The 22,091-nt window shown below is 41.2% G+C and overlaps 1 protein-coding gene across 2 annotated transcripts in view; it reads left to right on the top strand.

Annotated features, from left to right (window-relative positions):
* The window catches only part of gabbr2 (gamma-aminobutyric acid (GABA) B receptor, 2), a 228,969-nt gene that overhangs the window by 108,082 nt on the left and 98,796 nt on the right, over positions 1–22,091 (top strand). For both annotated transcript variants that reach the window (XM_049603071.1, XM_049603070.1), the window contains exons 3-4: positions 5,589–5,759; positions 16,418–16,519. In XM_049603071.1, coding sequence (XP_049459028.1) covers positions 5,589–5,759; positions 16,418–16,519 — 273 coding nt within the window. The remainder of the gene's footprint in view (positions 1–5,588; positions 5,760–16,417; positions 16,520–22,091) is intronic.

Raw genomic sequence — 22,091 nt, forward strand, 5'->3', positions numbered from 1 at the left:
ACTGCTAGTTTGCAAATGACAGTAAGCTAACTTGCTAAACTAAGATGATGAACATGCAAAACTTTATACCTGGTAATGTATTGGTTAGTACCACTTAGTATTGCCATTGCAAGCATGTTAGCATTTAGCTCTAAGCACTGCTGTGCCTTAGTATAGAGCACACAACGCATGCATAATTTCAGACTTGAAAAACTTTATATATTTATTTGCCAATGCTAAAGCAAAAACAAGAAAAGCCTCTCTAAGTACAGGCTGGAGACCGTATTGACCACAGATATTGGGCACTGAACCAACAAGATAACTAAGAAAGCCTGCTGTTGGCATCAAGACACAGCATCCAGGACAACACGGGGTATATGGTGAGCTTCAAAGGTGAGGTAAATGATGAGGCTCCTAGTCAAATCAAACCATTGCTCATATATGCCAGTCGTTGGGATGCCAGCCAGCTGGCATAAAGTCAGCTCAGTACTGCTCCAGAATCAGCTCCCTGGACAGCGGTTGTGATTTAAAGCCCTACAAACATCAGTGATTGACTTAAGAAGTTGAAAATGTATTCCATTCAATCAGCTTAATGTCATGTGATCTGATACACAAACCGTTATTCACTTGAGTATAGCTGGTGAATCAGCATTAAACATCTCACCTTGCTCTCTGACTCTGTCTCGCTGTACCTGTTATTTTCTATTCTTGGCCCCTCTCTCATTTTTCCTCCTTGCATAAACATAAAACTAGTTTGATTGTGACTTGAATAAGCCCAAACGGAGAGACAGCAAAGCTTTTGTACTCACTTCAAATAGAATGTGATAAGCAACTGTGTGTGTGTACAGAATGTCTGAATAGATCACCAGTGCGATGCTATCAGAGATTCACCTCAAGTTTTAACAAAAACGTTGTGTCTCAGTGGGACCAGACGGATCCTCAGTCATTTTACCCAGAGCCTCGGTGACCTTGTGGTGAGATGAGAGCGAGGCGCTGCCCTGAGCCCATTGCCACAGTTTTAATTACTGCTGGCAAAGGAAGGCCGCTGTAGTTTGTGTGTATCAGAGAGCTCTGGTTCGAGAGTGTGTGAATACATGTGCCTTAACCTGGGCGTGATCTGTGTGTACGTGCACACTGCATGGGTAAATCTCACACTGGTGTAGAGCTCTCCACCAAAGACCATCCAATTTGGGCCAGCCCTCTTTAAAACCCTCTTACATAAGCCACTACTCTCAGATGTGTGATATCATGGAACTATTTTTGGCTTTTCCTCTGAAAAAGGCTGTGCAGAGTTAGATAAAGACTAGCTTATTCTTTAAATAATACATCGGAGCTCCCTCTCATATTCAATGTCTTAATGCACTGTCCTCACAAAATTGTGCCAAAGCTGACTTGTATTGACCTGTAGGTTTTCACTTTCGATGTCCGAAAAGAAAATCATGTGTTTTATTGTCGTTAACTTCAGCTGTCCCATCAGCTGACCTGGATTCAGTGGCCAAAACAAGACATATCTTTGTCACTGTCCTAGATTTTGCTCTGACATCAAACAGATGGCAAGATTTGTCTAATGTCATGATTGGACTATTTTCTGCTTTCCATGGTCCATTTCGTATCACACCAAAGGACCCATCTATCTTGAGTCAAGTTAGGTTGGTTAGTAAAATATAATATTTGATCCATGTATGTCAAGGCCTTCACTTGCACACATATGATGGCCTTGCATTCAGTGAACCTGAAAGGCTTGGCTGAAAGAGTTTTACCTGCAAGAGTGAGGAAATGAAAAATTGATTATTTACTGTAAAGTGCCTTGATGGTTTTTATTGGATTTTTCAGTATGTGAGCATAATTGGCTGAGACAGTATGTTTTCTCTGTGATGCTCCAGGTGGTCTCAAGTGGCAAAAACATGAATATTTAGGTCTCAGCCTTGCTCTGCTACATATTTGTGTTACTGACACATCCTGCTTTAACAATGTTTGGTAATTTAAGCTGAGGTGATCCTTCATTGTTGATTGTATGTTGCTTTTTTTTAAGATTTATCACTGACAATTTTTGCATTTGCAAATTACCTAAATCAAGACTCATGTTATTTTCCCTCAAGAAGAAAACCAAACTGGAAAACCCTCACTCCAATAAAGATTTAGATCCAGCATGAGTGTTGATCGATCAATATTTCCTTCTGTAGTGCATCTTGGATTCTCAGTTCAGTGTTCAGTGTATCAAATAAAACAAGTAAAATTGTGCCAAAAGCAAAAACAACTCCTACAAAACAGCCAGGCAAACCTAAAACACCTAAGGGGGGGAAAGGATAAGGTTGTGGATCTTCCTCTGACCGCAAAGTCTCCTCACAGTGCAGTTGTGAGAGGAGTGGTGCAATCAATTTGGTTTTAGGAGATCACTAGCTCTTATTAGAGAACCATAGCAGCATCTCCCAGTGTGGGTGTAGCAAACAGCCTTAGCTAAACGGAGATTAAGGCAACGCTGGAAAGACCCCTTGAAGCCCTCTAAGACTGGTGGGTGATTTTGGATTTAGCAGTGGTAGCAAGATAAAGGCCTTTCTTCCTGCTTAATTGATGGCTGTAATCCATGTGTTGTTTTAAAAGCCTGTCTCGTTGATGTGTGAACACAAACCCCTGTGGGTCTGTGCAGAAGTGGTGATTTAGAGGGCCAAACTGGGGGTTTCCCACTGGTTTGGTGAAGACTTGTAGATTTGGGATGGACTGAAATGGCTCAGTTGATGACAGAGAGGGTGTTGAGGGTGTAAAAAAAAGGCTGGCCTAGAACTTGTCTCTTTTTTTATTTGCTAATACATAAGGGATAATACCCTTTGAGGTGTCCGTTATCAGGAATTAATCCATTATTTCCTGATTATGGACGCCTCAAAGGGCATTATCCTGCTCATACCATGGTCACTTGCCAAAGAAAAGACCATTCATTTATATTTTCATGGGTTTTGCAATCAAAATCTAAAGCTTTTACAAGTCACAACTCCCTGAGGTAACACCTAAAGGGTTTGACTTCTGAGGCTGAAAAATGAAGCCAATGCGAAGGTGCCAACAACTGCAGTTCCTCTAATGGCCACTTGAGGCCGGCTCCAAATATGGTCACTTCATGCTTCCAAAAACTGAAACAGCAATAGCCAAAATGCCACACTTGTTTGCTTCAAAATGGCAGTCTACACACCAATGGGTGATGTCACTGTGGTTATGTCCAGTATTTTATACAGTCTATGGGTGTGACTAATACCTGGAACAATCATCACCCCCAGATACAAGATAGAACTCTGGCTCAGCTAAAAGCCAGAAAGCTAATGTCATGCTAGCAAGATTTAAAGTCAGTGGCACTGCATGCAGTCGACAGAATCTATAAATTAAGATTATGTTTAACAACAAGATTAGGTAACTATCCAGCCATGTCATTGTCGCCAATCGATATCAAGATCTTCACAAACAAAGGCAATTGAGTATTCACCCATACATCATATAAAGAAACAGTATACAAAGGACAACATTCTTTCATATAAATACTTATGCCCTTCATGCTGATTCTTTGATAATATTTTAAGTTATCTGTATTTAAATACAGTCAAATAAAGTTCAACTGTACTATCATAGCTGTCATGCTATCTTACACCATGTAATATATTTCTGGGACTGTCAGTCCTGCTATCTAAAAATGATGTTTGACTTTTGAATGCCCTCTGATTCTTTAGATAAGTTCTCACATTTCTGTCATTCTAAGTCAGTTACTCTCTTTCAACCATGCTACACACTTTCAGCGGTAATCAGATTTCACCGAGTATACAATTAAACCGGCAGTACTGTGATTAATGAGTAGCGACGAAGTCTAGGAGTGGATAGAAGCTTAATGAAAAGATCACAGTCATCCCTAAAGTTAGGAGGTGCTTGAACCCCTCGAGGCCTTAGCACACTTTTAGGAAATCTACTGGTGTACCTCTTGGTCTCAGTCAGAATTATAATATCCTTGCGTTGATCGCTATCATGAATCACAAGTTCTGCTTAATCTCTACAAAGTATGTAATTAACCCTGCACTGATTCATATCGCTCATTATATTACGACAGATAGGACGTTGAAAATAGAGCACAGTGCCTTATTATCTCAGCTCAGCTGCTGGTGCCTAAATATTAAGTACCTTTCATACCGCCGCACTGAAAGTTATGCATGTTAACAAATGTCTCTTTGATGTTTGGTAAAGATGTCTGTAGTATCACAGACATGTCTGTACCTTTTTTTACATGCTCCTTAAATGTACATCATGTCAAATGACTGATATGTTGTTTTATAGCACATTTAGTTACAATACTACAAAAATAATACTATGATGCTGCTACAGTTATTTATGAAGCCATTTAAACTGAGTATAAAAAGTGTAAGTTAAACAAAATGGCAGATCTTTGTCTATTCTGGCCTGTGCTGGTTGTCACAGTGCACAGACTTGCAAATTCTAATCTTAATGCAAAAATTAATTACAGCCATTTTTGCCTCTGGAGGAAATTAGTGACCCATTGTTGAAAATGTGCCACAAAGTGGAAGAGAGAGAGCAAAACTTGATTAGCGTGGCACTGACAATTGAAGGTGGAATGGATGAAAATGAGGACAGTTGTGGCTGTCGGTGGCAATTGTATCTCTGTGTGTCTGCGCAAGGGAAAAACACTCAACGTCCAAATTTGTACCAGTTGTAGACATTCTCACTGTGTTTCATGAGCGTGCTTGCAGTGTTTTAATTGCTTAATAAATCTTCACTAGACCGGTATCAACTTAAGTTACACTCTCCAACTTTTCCAACTATATTGAATTCAGTGAGGGTTTATGCTCGCTGCATCATATTTAGTTCATTAGCGTGTTAATGCTCCGGAAAAATACTTAAAAAGTTTGCCTTTCAAAGTTTGGTGCACCCTCCCTTTTTGAACATGAATTGATGTGCTTGAAACTTGCTTAGGTTGCAGCTGTTGAACTGAAAAATAGGTGTGTGTGTGTAGAAAGGCAATTAGTGTTTGAGGTTCACTGCATTTATTCTTAGGTGCCTGTGTGTATGAGGAGCCTGTTTCAAACTGCTTCAATGTGAAGAACGGGAATGCTTTTAACTTACCAACCCAGAGATGAATCATCTTGCTAAGCTGCTTTTCTCTCGCCATCAAAAACATACGCAAACACACAGACAGGTACTCACACACTTATACATACAGGCAGAGTATGAAGCCAGCTTGAAAGGTCATGAATACAGGGGTCATCAATTCCAACCAATATGGACAAATCTATTTACAGTTACACTTTGAAGAGATATTTCACTGACATTTAATTTGAAAGACTTGATTTGCTCCCATCCATCCACTATGAATGAGTGTGTGTGTCACGGCCTCGCTGCCATGGTTTAATCCCCGAAATGGCAGGAGGCCACTGACCAAAGCAAAGGCAGACCTGAGATCTGTCAGCTGGTACTTAAGGTTCAGCGACACAGTTCTTAAAAGTGCCACTGTACCAACAGTTCAACTGACACCGGCATAATCTGACAGTTTGTTGCCAGGATTATCTAAGACTGCACAATTTAACTCAAAGCTCACTGTATTTTTCCCTCTTTTGTCATTCCAGCTGTCCTTTGCAGCAACAACTCCAGTTCTGGCAGACAAGAAAAAGTACCCCAACTTCTTCCGCACCGTCCCATCAGACAACGCTGTGAACCCAGCAGTAGTGAAGTTCCTCAACTACTACAACTGGAGCCGTGTGGGGACCCTCACACAGGATGTGCAGAGGTTCTCAGAGGTCAGTGTCCCTTGTTCGTTCTTTCAAAAGGCTTCATTTCGATAAATACACTTTTGCAAAAGTTGCCAGGGAAACAGAGAACACACACAGTAAATGAGAGCCACTTTCGATGTATTCTGAAGTATAGCAGGTACTGTGATTGCTCTCCATTAAAAGGCACTGCCAATTGTACACAAAGAAATCAAGGGAACCTGTACTTTATCAGTGGAACAATCATTTTTTAAGCTGTTTCTCTGATTTGTATGCAAGATTTCTGCACTTTCGCACACCTTTTCTCTTAGCTGGTACCTGTTGTGGTGTGTGTGTGTGTGTGCTGTGCCACGATTATTTGACTCATTACACCTACAAGGTTTCAAAGTCAGTGTGGATGGTTACAAAAGAAATCCATAAAGATAATTCTTTGTTCAAAGGAGTAATATAAATGTATGATTCTGTCTCACTGAAATAACGCTATTACTCAGCCATTCTTTGTTTGACCAAAATGTAATATTTGCATGCATTCAGTCAGTATTATGTGGTCAAACAGAAATATCAGTTACAGGAGAGACAACGATGATAATTACACAACATTAATAATTGAACTAAATTCTGATTTCAAAATTCAAAAGTGAATTGTGGATTTGATACATTTGTTTCCCTCTAGTGCATAGTACTGATAGCCTAAAATTGCAGGGTATTGCTTTCTCTGTCTTTATTATGCATAAGCACTGTAGTTATAAACTTTTGAAAGTCAAGAATTTAGATGATATATATATATATATATACATATATATATATATATATATACATATATATATATATATATGTATATATATATATATATATATATATATATATATATATATAAATATATGTGTATCATCAGTGAACATTTATTTACATATTTAAAACAACACTCGTGTTTACAGGTGTTTTTGTGTTGTACAGTAGTTTTTAAAGTCTGTGTAGTTTTATTAAATCCAGTTTTGCCATCCTTTTACCTCTGAGCTTCATGGGAGAGATGTTTCCATCTCCTGAAGGTGAAGGTTAACACTCACTATTATAAAACATTGAATATTTTGTCCGTCAAGAATTTTCATGTAGTCATATACAGATGCAGACAATGAGTCAGTACTGAACAATGATTGACATTTTTTTTCTTTACAATTATCATTCAGATGATGCCAACATGATTTGAGTGGGTGGCAATCAATTTAATTCAAGCTTTTTTCCACTAGTTGACTTAATTAATGTTTTTCCACCCACGTAAAACTCCATAGACGGATTTTCCGTGATTCTGAGCAAATGTGAAGATTAACATGTTTTAAACTATAACTGGAACTTAATCCCACCACTAACGTCATGTTCCATGTCTTTAATAATAAATAAAAACAATTTGCTGGCTTGAAGTAAAGAAATTGTGTTTCCATCTACTTTTTTACTAGCCAAAAAAGATGAGAATGTTAGAGTACATCTTTTGCAATAGAAATGAATGTGTGCATGTAAGAGTTGGCAAGATTATTTTATTTGCCAAATAGTATAATGTCCCTCTCATTTTAAAAAGACAGAAAACACCACATGATAGTTTTGTGAGAAATAATTTGTGGAATAATGAACTTTGTCTGCGGGCCTGATAAGGGAAGCCAATGCTCAAGTGCCTTAAACCTGCATTCTTTTAATGGCCAGCAGGGGGAGACACCACTGGATGCAAAAAAATATAAAAGTAAATTGTATAAAAGTCTATGAGAATCACAGTGATATAGCGAGGTACGTGTCCTGTATCCCTGACACATCAAAATCGAAAAGGATGCAGTTAACTCACTATCCATGTGTCCCAGGGAGGCACCTTATTATTTTCCCAGATGCCACATTGTGAACATTGTGAAGTATTCTTCATGTCACAGAAACCACTGAGAGTGAAACTTGTGTTTTTGGATGTTATTATAATACTGTCCGTGATCTGCCTGTGCTTTTGTTCTGGGGCGCTGCACAGATCTGACACCTTCCCGCCTGCCCGCCTGCCTCTCATCCCAGGCTCTCTGAAGCTCTGTGCACTGCTGTTTCCAAGCAAAGGCGGTGGGGCAGCACGGAGTTCTCAGGGGACTGCTGGTAGACAATAACTGTATATTTCTAGGGTTCGTAAAATGTACCCAAATTCACAAATATGTAGGACAATACTACAGACATTGTGATCTCCCGTTGTGATGTCTGCTGTACCAGCACACCCTTTAGGTTATTCACTCTTGTCCATAATGACCCGATTATGCGTTTACCGTCCAGGGAATGCACCATGCTGAAAAAATATGTCCACTGGCGGCTACTATTTTCATACTGTATATATCATAGATCTCACACAAGACCAGATCCTGTTTTGTTCATAGTCTCAAGTGAAAGAAAAACATAAAAACTCAGAAAGACAGAGAATGAACATATTTGTCAAAATGTTGAACTATTACATTGCTGCGGTAGCTTATTTTGATTTATATGGATTATCCATAGAAATTCAATTTCAATGGGATTATCACGTATTACAATCATATAGGCCGATCTTATTTTTTAGCCTACTTAACACTAGGTAGCTGTATAGGCTACTGAATTCATTTGTATAATGTAGAAGTTGTGGTAAGTTGGATTTCAGCACAGGACAGAGGTGGACACATTTCCTCTATTATGCTGAATGTTGACAAGCTTTTTACCGTAAGAGGAACAGAAGATATGACAATCCAACTCAGCTAATTGAATGAAACTATCAACAAATATATCACAAGTTAAAATCACGCTATACCAAAATGGTTGGCAATTAGTAAGGCAAACCTATTCGTGTTTGTTCTAGGGTTGAATATGAACAAAATACGCACATTCGTCATGGTCTTGGATGACGGCTCAAACTCATAGCACAAACATAAAAATATCACGACAGCGACACAGGAACATTCAGTTAAAGAAAGCCATGTCAGGGGTATTGAAAGCATGAATTTGAAAAAGACATTGTGAGCTCTAGCCTCGAGGCCCTGGCTAAAAACAATCTGCTCAGCAGCTGGAGGTGGGAGGTGGAGGTGGTGGTGGTGGTGGGGGGTGGGTGTATAAGAAGTCTCACTGCAAATCTCAGAGAGCCCAAATCCCTTTATCTCTCCCCTCCTGAAAGCACCAAGGGGGTTAGGACGGGAGGAAGACGGGCGGCCCGATTCAATCAACCTGCCACGAGATTGGCCTCTAATCCTGATTTACAAATATGCAAGCATTGCTTCCGTACTTCATGATCTGCGCAATCCTCTGTCAAGTTCAGAGCACGTCGGGCTTGGGTGCATCGGGGAATCACGGTAGCGTGGAGAAAGACAAATGGTTGATGAGATGTGAATTGCTAAATGTTTTTTGGATCCTGCCAGAGAATAGAAAGAAATAATAACAACACAATACATTATGAGTACTATTTGTTTCCTTCTTATACAGATGGCATTGTTCCATTAAAGGATAATTCCGGTTTATTTCAATCTGAGGTATTTGAATGTGGCTATTGTGGCTCTATGGGTTGTGCTAAATCTGCGCTCTCTACCTTTAAACACAGAAAGAAGCCACCTGAAAAAGCCATCATGGCAAATGGCACAGGGATCTACAACAGTGCTGTTTCTCAGGAAGACAAGGTTAATGTTATGTAACACTTGCTGGGGATTCACTGAGTGGCATGCACATCACACACACGCACAGGCACACACACATACAGTACGGTGTCCCCTGGGACTGTAACCTGTAAGCTAAAGCCTGCTCGTCACTTCTATTTTTAGGCAACATTGAACACACACTCACACACACACATGGACACATCCTGTTTGTGGATTGACAGTGGTGGTGGTGGTGGTGGGGGTGTATTGTAGTGAGAGATGAGAATGAGTAAAGGCTAGGTTTTGCTAGCGTGAAGGTGTCTGCCCACACCACACACACAAACATACACAAAAACACACACGCAGCAATCAACATGATTGAGATTGCCAGACACACGGGGCTCACCCAGGAACAGGGCAGCCATCATCAGCCAGTCAGGTGACAGACCTGACTGAGAGCAGGATTAGGACACTGTCCTCTGCCTGGAACCCTCTGAGCTCGAGTGTTTAATTACACTATACACACTGATAAATTTCCTAGAAGTTACTCTCTCGGCAGCCACTCTCTCTCAGGTCCGTCGCTTTCACAGAAACCTCGCTTACAATCTCAAAATTGCTCGGTTGTTGTCAAGTAGAAATGGAACTTTATTTGTCTCCAGAGGGTCAATTGGTTGTGTAGCAGTGAAAACAGTAATAATACAAGATCAGAAAAACACACACAAGGCAATTAAATACAAAATATAATAAAAAGTGAAAACATAGAGAACATAAATCCCCATTTGTGCATGATACAGTTTTTCTTTAACCATCAGCTGCTGTTCATAACAAATTACCATGTAATGTTGTATAAATTCCTCCCCACAATGACTCATTCATGCCATTGTACAGGGCATGTAAGGCCATGAGAGGAAGCCATCGGAGAGCTTGTCATCAGGCTGTGGCACAACCGTTTGTCACGCTACTTTGTATAAGCACATGAGTAGCTTTATAGTCTGAACTCTGGGATTTGCATGGAGATTTATATGGCCATGTAGCACACAGTATGAGAGACAGATGTGTGCAAAGACCCATCACATCCCCACTTTTGTAAATTGCTTCAAAATGTACATGTGACATCAAATCTACCAGTGGACACACAGAAATATCATAAAAGTATACACGCACAAAGCTCAGACGGACAGATGGACTGATGAGAAGTACCTGCTGATACTCTAACATGTGTGACACTAATGAACACACACAGATGCAGTCACACCCGTCACTGCAGAGGGGGTTTACACCGTGAACATGCCTGGAAATTATGTGTTAATGATTTGCGGTTAGACCACCGCAGTCAGTTTGCCTCGCAGTGTCATACTGGTGCCATGTGAATCATCGAAAGCTACTCACTTACTCTGCACCAGGGCACTCACTGTAGTCTGTCTGTCTGTTGCCTGCAGGGTGTGATGGTTATTTTTGGGGCAAGTTTATGAGTTGAGTTGGAAATAAAACGTGTTGCCAGTATTTGTTTGTGAGTTGGTTTGGAGGGTGCATCAATTTAAGTCAGTGCACCTACTTGAATCTTGAGATTGTGCTTGAAAGGTGTGATTGCTCCAATTTTTAGTCGTTTAGCTCATTTTTTGTCTTGTGCAATGCGACAGTAAACTAACTATCTTTTGGACTGTTGTTGTAGTTTGAAGACATCACCTTGGGCTTTTATAAATTATATCATTTTTCAATACTGTCTGACATTTTATAGATCAGACAGTTTAATGAGAAACTAAATTGCAGGTAGATTGAAAATGAAAAAATCCCTTGTTGTACCTGTACAAAATATGCAGTTAGGTGTAGAGGAATTATTAAATTAATAATGGAATTGGCAGTGACACAAGCACACTGTTGTGCTACTGATGCATATTAAAAAGTTCAACTTGAGAAGCTCTAATGACTTTTATCCACAGGCAGTGTCAGACACCCCTGAATCGGTTGTTTGTGGAATCATATTTGAGTCGAATATTAAGTGGTGACCTGTAGTGGCCATAGTGACAGGAGCAAAGGAGGAACTCAGGTGATGTAGGTGGTCAGGGTGGATGGACATGTCAAACAAACATAGTGCATTCAACCAGGAGACTGCTGATTGTGTCCCGTGTGAAACCAAAAGTCAGTGTTGACTTATTTTAACTTATGTACACAAGTTAACTTAAGTAAAGTAACTCACTTATGTCACATATGACACATGTACGTTATTTAAGTCACATAACAAACTTCTTCATTTTAACTCAAACCATGACCTTTTCCTAAACCTAACAAAGTAGTTTTGGTGCCTAACTGTGTCTTCACACCAAAAGCTGCCAAATAACTGAATTCGCTCTAGCAGTGCCGCTGGTAAAATATTTGTGACAGTGAAAGCAGCTCAAGTCGCTCATGACGTCAAATTCTGAACGTTCGATTATGCTTCTCAATTTAAAGGAGCCGCAAAGCAGGTTACTGGCTGGCGCACAGAAATGTGACTTCTTGCATTTGCCTGAGTACAGAAACTTTAATGTTTGGACAATGAAAACAAAATAAAAAGTCAAAATAGGCCTGACATTAAACATTAAACACACACAGTCTGTGTTGCGTTCAGGTGTTGTCATGTAAATAATAAATTCCAGCACTTGAATAGGCCGAAGCACAACACAGCAGCATGTCAAGTGGGTCGAACCAGAACCGAATATGAGCAACATTTTTAGATGTTATTCCCACCCCAAAGCTGTAAACCTAGGGGAAACACTGTCAGTGGTTTGGGTTCAAGTGCTTACAGTGCGATTAGTTAAACTGGTGATAAGGAGAGAAAATTAATTGTATTCCTGCCAATAACAAGCGTTCCACAATACAAAGAAATTGTGTAAGTACGTGCGCTTGTCCACACTTGTGTATTGATTCAATATGGAAGAAGACGCTGCTGTCCATTGAAAATGAATTAGACCTGTTGCCTTTGCAGCTCTGGCAGCTTTTGGTGTGATTTAAAACTGCAGCCTTTAAGGGCCATATATGTTGTTTTTGGGGGTCACTGGCAAACAACCTGTTCTGTTTTTTACGTAAGAGGGTATGTGTGGGATGATACTTCATATTGCTATATACGCCTCAAAGAATCACAGGGTATCCCTCAACTTCAGTAGCTCTCGCATCCATATTAAGTTGGATTGTGGTGGCCTGTGTGTGTGTGTGTGTGTGTGTGTGTGTGTGTGTGTGTGTGTGTGTGTGTGTGTGTGTGTTTGCTGATAAAAACATTCTCCATATAAACAGAATCATATTGTGTTAATGTCCTTTCTAGACACCAAGGCATTGCACACTTCTAACCGAGTGCATCTGACATTTTGTCACTTTGTGCAACATGCGTGGGTGTGTACTCGCATATTTGTGTGTACGTGCATCTGTGTAGGATTATTTCTTCTCTGTATTTGCCGCTGGGGATTCCCAGACTGCCCAGACAATTGAGGATGTTTTTGTTACACAGGAAAAGCTGCTCACTTTTCCCCTCCTCCCGTCCCTCAATCCATCTGTCCCCCTCCCCTCCGTCGCCCTCTCTCTATCTAACACACTCAGTCCACCAGAACACAGATGCGTTTGTCCTTTTCCACCTCAGTGGCAGAAATTCAAAATCAAACCAATAAAAATCCTCTTGTGACAACAGCTTTCTTTCTCAGAAGCGAATGGCTTTGTGTGTCTGCCTTTGTGATGTTGGGTTTGTTTGTTCGTGTGCTCGCTCCAACACACCTCTTCAAACGCCAAACTAACCTGCTGCAGTCCCTCTCTCGTCCAAGCTAGTTTCCTCTTAGCATTGCAGTGGCCAGGCCTTTTAGATCAACACTCAACACAACAGGACATTGTACCTTGTCCAGACCACCACACCAATTGTTCCTCAAGAGCAAAACCTGGTTGTATTGATCCACTCTGGCCTCCCTGTTGTTTCAGCTCAGCGAGCAGTACATTGGAAGGAATGTTTGTACAGGAGTGAGTGATGTACAGAGTGATTTAGAGCTCCCTCCCGGGTACCGGGGGAGGAGGCGATTATGACAGCAGACATTTAGAGACATAAGGGAAATAAAGTTGAGCTTGTTCGGTTACATTGATTTTTAGATGGCAGCAATCTTCTAGTTGATTACACAAAATAGTCGTAATGGCTAATTTTAACAGCAGTAGCAATAGTAACAGTTGCGATGGTGGAATTAGTGGTAGTGGTAGCAGTTATGGTTGTATATCCTTAGGGATGCTAACTGCTGTAACTACGCTCATGCCTCTTTGATGTGCTGCAGCTATTTGTGAAGTGCTGCTCCACCTGAAATCCATCTTTTGAATATGAAACACATGCACCCTGTAGGCTTGGAGGATGGAAGCGTGTAGTTTGTTCATTGACAAAGAACAAGACTTTGGTCAGCTTGAATCTACAGTTGAACTCAATAATCCTCAGTTGTAACAGCAGAAACCTGTATTGAAATGTCAGTAGAATTTTTAAACCATTCCCTGAGCTTAATCCACTGCTTTGCTGCTGTTTTGGGTATTTTTCCACAGTTTTATTTTTGTCGAAAAATGGTTGATTAAATAAATATTTGCCAGTCTGGATGTTGCCCTCCGTCTCTCTTCTCTGAAACTGTACTGGAAGCATATGCTGCAGGAATGGTTTGAAAAGTTTCCATGGGTGTTTTGATGTGTTGATGCCTTTGTTCTGCGATGACAACCTGTCATTATAAATAATTTAAATTCAAGCTGACCCTCCATTCTCTTTCAACAAGGAAACTACAGTCAATTTTTAAGATAAACATAGATTTTTAGAAAAAGTATCACTCAAGGAACAGTGTTTCTATGCATATAAATGAGTCCATTCATTGCCAAGTCAGTCCGCAGTATGTATTTGAAGCGATATAGGACACATGAATATAGATCTAACCTATGGCACGCATGCACAATTACAGACGAATGTAGGGCAAACACACAGGGCCTTCATCTGTTAGCTGTTACACGTTGTCTCTGCCAACTGAGCTTGGCATGCCCATTTGAGCGCACACCCTCTCTGATGTCTGAACACAGCCCCTGATGCCAAGCTCCCAGGTGGGGGTGGAGAGGGCGATGGCTGCCGGGCATGGCCGGAGGACATCAGAAACATTTGGCCAAAGAGAGAGGATGTGATATCAACGGTAAACTTGAGCACGCAAAGTGTACATCTTCCTCACAACAGACTTCTTGACTCATTGAACACAGGTGTAACATTAATAATGGCTGTATTCCATTCAGGTGTCCCATGCCAGGGCCCTTGTATTGTGCATGCTGGCTCACTGGCATGCCTTACTGGAACACCTAAATGGAACAGAGCCATCATTAATGTTATTAGTTACACCTGTGCCTCTCCTAGTATGACAAGTCAGAATGTCTGCAGTGAAAAAGGGGCCCTTTCTAAAATTGTAGCTTTGAAGAGAGAGGCCAGAGGGGTGAATCATCATAGTATGTGTGTTTGCGAGGGGCGAGAGAGAGCGAGAGGCAGTATGATAAACCACCTCGAGCTCGCCATCTCGGTGGGGTACCTGCTCCATTCTCCTTCGTCTCTGATCCCATTACCCGCCATTCCGCTGAATCGATACATCAAAGCAGACGCACAGCTGCTGCAGATACATGCACAGCGCTGCACACGTGTCAATCCTCGGATAACCAGTCGAGATAACTCAAAGCGTACAATTGGGCTATCTTTTGTCATTCTGGAAAAAAACAAAGCGCATATCACTGTGACAAATGCATGTTGTATATTGTGAATGTTACAACTCGGCTTCAAACAGAGTTAAATCAGAATGACAGGTGACAGGTTTTGCGTCTGCGGTAGCCAATATGTCTCTGTCATGTTGTACTGTCAAGATGCTTGTCTTTCTGTCTTTCTATTCCCAGCTAAGGTACAACATGCAGACACCGACTCAGAGCATTAAACCTTGCTTCAAATTGTATGTACTATATGTACATGAAGATCTGAATACTGGAAGTGTTAATGTTAAGAGGTGTATGGGGAAACTGACAGCAGGATATTATGTGATCGTCTTGGTGGTGGCTGTGACGCAGAGGTAGAGCAGGTCGTCTACCAATCGGAAGATCGGCAGTTCAGTCCTCGGCCCCTCCAGCCTACATGTTGAAGTATCATTGAGCAAGATACTGAGCCCCAAATTGCTCCCGATGGCTGTTCCATTGGTATGTGAGTGTAGCGGGTGGCACCTTGTATGGTAGCCTCGGCCACTAGTGTGAATATGACTCGTAGTGTAAAAAGCTCTTTAATTGGTCAGATGACTAGAAAGGCGCTATACAAGTGCAGGTCCATTTACGGTTTGCATGAATATAAACATTTTGTTTTAACAATCCATCATATTGTAATAACTTAGCAAGTTTTCATGTTGCATGTTTCAAGTGGTCATTTTAACCCAAACACTGTCTTTCCTAGCCCTGACAAAGTGCTTGTTTGGCCTGAACTTAACCAGACCTTAACCACAGCGTTTGGATTCAATTAAACAAGGTGACAAGAATACTTTCAAGCGGCTCATGACAGTTTTGCAAGTCAAGGGTTACCACCTAGCTAGGCCTGTTCTTTTTAGCCGACAACTAGGAAGTTCCCTGGAGGGGTGTCACTCATTAACCATACATAGTACCTGGATTCTTGCGATATCACAAGATCGCACAACAATCCTGGGATCCCACAAAAATCTAGTGTGTTTCTTCATTGAAGGAAGAGCAAAGAATGGCACTGAACGCTTTCCTTGATGGAAAAGATGTTTCTGCTCTTCTCCCGACTGGCCAGTATTAGACGGTGATAGACAGATGGTTCAGCTAATCACCTGCCAGGTATTTTTTTGAAAGTGCCTGCCCTTTTCCAAATGCTGTCTAATGACGGCTTCTCAGATGGTTCTGTGTAACAAACCATCTGGCGTGTCAGGTTAGTCATTCATGGAGGTTAATACCAGAACTAAGAATGGGTTGGACGATAAATCAAAAGAACAAAGCAATGAACATCTTACACAGTAAATTATCAACCATGCTCATGTGCTTTCTCCTTTCTTTCTCTCTCTTCTCCGTCTTCTTCTCTTTTAGGTGAGGAATGATCTAACTAATGAGCTGGAGAAAGCAGACATTCAGATTGCAGATACGGAAAGTTTCTCCAACGACCCCTGCGTCAATGTCAAGAAGCTCAAGGTGAGTGATCTATCCTATCTACTGATTTTAGTGTCACAGTTTTTAGTTATTGTTTCTTGTACTGTATTTGTGCATGACTTGATGCCATCCGAATGAATGCAGATGATTAATAATTTATCAGAGAATTGTCCGACTTTGACTGGGCAGAGCAGAGTAGTTCTCAGTGAGACTAGTTGAGGCCTAACGAGGTCACTGTATTGGCTGGGGGCGGGAAGGGGTTGAGTTTGGGGGGGTACAGGGACTCCTAATGACCTACTCTGACTAATAGATGGTTGATTGGCCTTTAAATCAGAAAATATACACATACAAACATGCATACAGGATTTTGTATTTTCTTTCCTCTCATTTTCTCTCCTCTCTCCTCTCTCCTTTGAATTTAATGAGACAGAACGAAATTAGACCATTATTGGGCCAATATTGAGATGTTAGACCTGTACATCTTTACACCATTTACTCCTGGTCTTAGCATGCATGGGTGATCAGAATTGCTTTGATGAAGCAAAACTGCATGAAATTCAGATGTAAATGTAGTCAAGCGTGCTGGCTAAATTATCCAAACTATCTCCAGAGGCAATCACAGATGCATCTGGCCTCAGTTGTGTATGCACAGTGAGTCTGAGCAGGTACGGTTTACGGTAGGAAACATTGTCAATGGAGGTAAATCAAACACACAGCCATGTGGCTAGTGAGCTTAGCTACTGACATACGAGGTGTCTGTGAAAAAGAAAGGTCTGATATGTGAGGGGAAGAAATGACATATGCAACATAGAGCAGTGTGAAAGAAAAGAGATGGCGACACAGAGGGAAGGAGAAGGAACTGGAAGATAAGCTGTCTTTCCGAAAATATATGTGTAACTCTGCATGTTCAAGGCTGACATGTTAAGCTGACGCCATCCTTCCTTGATCAGCGGTGAATATGCAAATCACAGTGTCGCTTTCTTAAACGTTTGGATGGGGTGGGGGTGGGGTGGGGGGTGGGGGGCTCCACAACCCTAATGGTCCGTTTCCCACTCATCTCGCAACAGCAGTTTGCTGTCTCCCTGACAGCTACGTAATATGACGAGGTAGAGGGTGACACAGATTTGGGTGTGAAGGCTGGTCTTTTTTTGGTTCACTGTTGGGTGTGATTGTGTGTTGGGGATAAGGGGGCCATGGCGTCACTGTGTGATCCACAAATAGAGCACTTGCATCTGCGATCCAGCTGGATATTCAAAAAGCAGACAGGCATCTCTGCTGCAAGGCGCTGAAGCAGCCTTCTGCTTTTTTTTTTTTTTTTTCATCTCCATCTCTTGTTCTCCGTCCCAAGTTCCCTGTTTGTTACTGGACAGGCTGACAAAGCATCGGAAAACAAAGGCAGGCTTACACACACACCCACACATACACCCACACTTAAATTTTAATCATACTTGCAATCAAGATTTTTTCCTCTTCAAATTAAACATGAAATAACAATGCTAGCAGACATTTATAGACCAGGGCTATTTAACATTCATGTGGCTGAAGGTCAGTTTAGGGAGCTTGCATTCATTTGAGGGCCACATGAGAAAGAATGTCCTGAAATCTAAATTAAGTCCAAAAACACTTTATTATTTATCATGATTTAATAATTTATCATGCATTCAGAACTCTTACCCCTCAGATATGATGTACTAGGGGATGGTCCATATCTTTTTATTTGTGCCTCTCTCATACAGCAGTTTTTGTATGCATACATGAATTACTTTCAGTTTTATTCTCAAATATCAAATATTTGAGATCCCCCCCTCACCTATTACATTATCTCAAGAGCAGCTATAGATTTAGGTGTTCCTTGTGAGTTGTGAACATGTTTGTGGTGGTTTGAGCTCCGAAATCAGACACTAAAGAGTGTGCGGAAAGGAACTATTGAATTCACAAACGTACCTTTGATTGGAAAAAGCAATTTTTTTTTTATTTATTACACATCAGTGCACCAGTCTTCACCAGCATATTAGATAGATGCATCACTGAGCACCCATATCCTCAGCCTCATTAACCTGTGCAAGAGGCGCTGCACATCTGCCGTGATTCTTAATAGGATACCAGTTGTAAACAAAACATAAACTTTTCTTTGCACAGAATGATTTTTGCATTCAGCTTTGTCTTGTGGGCCTACAAACACAGAGGATTGGCTCAGGACAAATGGTTTGCACTGATATTGTCATTATAACTTTGTCCATTTCATATCTGTTATTGATAATATCATCAGAACAGCTGCTGCTGCGGCAGTGTTTTCCTCGCTCTCTTTTTAAACTGATGAAGCACCTCTGTTGGATCAAATCCCCAAATAGCACAAAGTTCCAGGAAGAGTCTTACACTGTGAACACAGAAAACACAGTCCTTCTCACATCCAGCTTTTTAATGACCAATCCCCACCATTTTCTCGCTCTGAGACTCCAGTAGTTTTCCAGGCTGTTCAGACATTGTGGGACTTTTTATTCTGAAGGCCTGTTGATAATGCCACATCCTAGTCATAACAATGTGTATAACACTTAATGCTCACCTAGGATCAGTTAGTGATCAATTGCACACATTAATCTGTCCTGCGGATGTGTGCAATTGATCACATTTGCACACAACCAACTCACCGCACAGTAATCATCACAAACAGACAGGGGGATGGTTTAGTGGGAAGAAGCAACACATTGCCCAGTCTACAAATCACATCTCCCACCAGCTCATAAAACACCATCATTAGCACAGTGTGTGTGTGTGTGTGTGTGTGTGTGTGTGTGTGTGTGTGTGCGCGCATGTGCCTAATAAGCCTTAACAGTGCCTGATTGGGCTTATGAGGTACAATATTACTCAAACAATTATCACATATAAATCACCATCATAAAGTTACAAACAACCCTGTCACAGATAAAACAGTCAAGGCTGCCCTTAACACCACCCTCTCTGAGAACGATTATTGTTATAGTTATATAAAAGCTTGAGCAATGAGGTAGTGTAGTGACCCAGTCTAACTGTAATAGACATACACTTCACACTCACTCGTGCCCTTGCCCATAACTGAACAGCATTTTCATGTTGTTGCCAGGGAGGCCAGAATTTATACCGAGGCTGTGGTCCTTGGCCATAGCTGGAGTCATTTGGGTTAAGTGCCTTTCCTCCAGGGAAGGGCAGTGTTATTGAGTACCCACTGGCACTACACACACACACACACACACACACACACACACACACACAAACATATGGGAGTTTGAAAGGGTCACAGAGGACAAGGCGCCCGTACATATGCTTGTGCGATTATCAACTAAAAGTCCCGCATGTGTGTATGTATCTGTGCCTGTCATGCAGACGCGCATGTGTGTGCACGCGTGACTCCTCACACACAGGTGTGGCCGTGTAGTACGTCCGTGTGTGCATCCCACGGCTGCACATGCACACTCACATGCAAGTCTACGTGCGAATCCCTCCAACTAAAATTGAAATAGAAAACAGCGTTAACGCAGGAAAGTCAGTAAATCAGTCTGCATTGATCTGTGAATGAATGTGGGTGATTGTTACAGTGTCTGCCGTCCACAGCTGCTTTATACTCTATAAAAGTGTCTCCTTCAGTTCATGAAATTCCTGCAGCACCTGAATGCAACAGGATTGATATGTTGATTAATCTGCAGCCTCTGAGAAGTGCCACGCCAGAGCAAAGTGCCGCTATGCATGGCTGTTCACTGCGTTATCTTCATTAAATCACCTCAAAAAAACCTGCTACAGTATAACCATGCAGGCCTGTACGCACATCAGACTGATGGGTTATAAGTTGAGTTGTACTTTTTTGGCTACCAAGGCTCATCACAAACTCTTTTTTTTTTTTTTTTTTTTAGCAAAAGTAGCATCTTATGTTTTATCCTTGAAACACATTGCAGTGCAAACACTGTTGTGTAACATTAAATACTAAACTGTGTGACCATGTTCAAGGTGAGATACATTAGAATTATTGCTTAAATAGCGCTGGTGCAATATAATCTTATAAACTGTTCCACCAAATCTATTTCTTTATTTGTATGCACTGGTGATAGCCACGGCTGGAGGCATTATGTTTTTGGGTTGTCCAACGCTTCATTCATCCACCCCATTTTTTGTGAATGCTTAACTCAAGAATGACTAGAGGGATTTTCTTCAAATTTGGCACAAATGTCCACTTAGTCTCAGGGATGAAGTAATTAGAATTTCAAGGTCACTGTGACCTTTTTGGCCATAACTCAGGCTTTCATACACTAATTATGACAAATTTCACACAACTGTCTTTAGGATAAAACTAGAAAAGCACTCGGAGAGCGCAGACCTCCACCAAGCAGCTTGGATTTCCCCCCATTTTATTATTTTATCCACTTCGCTTCAACCGATCACCATCAAAATTTTGTCATCTGTTCCTTGTCCCATTATCAACCATTCCTGAAAATGTCATCAAAATCCGTTCAGAACTTTTTGAGTTATTTTGTAGACAAACAAACAGACAAACGGACAAACAGACCATTGCCGGTAAAAACATAGCCTCCTTGGCGGAGGTAATAATTAAGTGATGATATTCATATCCTAAAGGTCAAAGGTCAGTGTCACTGTGACATCATAATGTTCTGAAAATCACTTTACTGGCCATCAATCAACATCATATCTCAGGAACAGAGAGGAACAGATACTGGTGACACTAATCTTGGGTGTCCATCTTGAAACTGTGCTGAATGTATCGATCTTCTGTGCTGCTGGAGGGAAGATGTGTGTAAAGCATCCATGTCTTCACAGACATGGATGTAAACTGTAACTGAAGCTTGAGTGGTGCATAGAGGCTTACAACCGCAAGGCGGTAATTCTAGTTTATTTTCACCGTTACAGTAACTACCTGATGGAAAATCATACTCCATCTGTTTTTTAGTGTAAATTTGTAGTGATGTGTGTTTCAGACATTTTCTGAGGCAAAATGTTCTGTTTGCTGAGCTGTCACCACACCTGCTGATTGAGGCTACATTCACCTTCACCCAGCCGTTTGTATGTCGCGCTGCTGATGCACATACATGCACGTGCGGTTGCAGGATGTGTTTTAGGAGTCACACGTGCATCTGCATGGCTGAGTTTTACAAATTACACCCTGACGCATACACACGCACACACACAGGATTTTTAGTAAAAAAAAAAAAAAAATCACACAAGTGTACAGTATGTATGTGCGTCTTGTCCTCTGTGAGTCTTTCAACCCCCGTACTAACACACACACACACACACACACACACACACACACACACACATTTAAATAACGTAGAGTGCAGCCCAGAAAAGTTCAGAGTTGTTACCTTCACATCCACACACTTACACATTGTGATGGTGCCAGAGCAGTGGAACAACACGTAAAAAAGACCCCTTAAATGCCCCAGCATGCTCTCTGGCACTACTGAGAAACCACCAGAGAAGCCTTTTGGTTGTGTTGCTCGGCTCTGTGAAAGCTCTCATCCTCTTTTGTGTGCGTGTGTGTGTGTCTGTGTGTGTGCTCCTACAGTATGCAATGCTGGAACCTATATTGATCATTTTGGGATGATACTATTCATAGAGCTGCTGTAGA

The sequence above is a fragment of the Epinephelus fuscoguttatus genome, linkage group LG17 (genome assembly GCF_011397635.1).
Source record: "Epinephelus fuscoguttatus linkage group LG17, E.fuscoguttatus.final_Chr_v1".
Lineage (NCBI taxonomy): Eukaryota > Metazoa > Chordata > Actinopteri > Perciformes > Serranidae > Epinephelus > Epinephelus fuscoguttatus.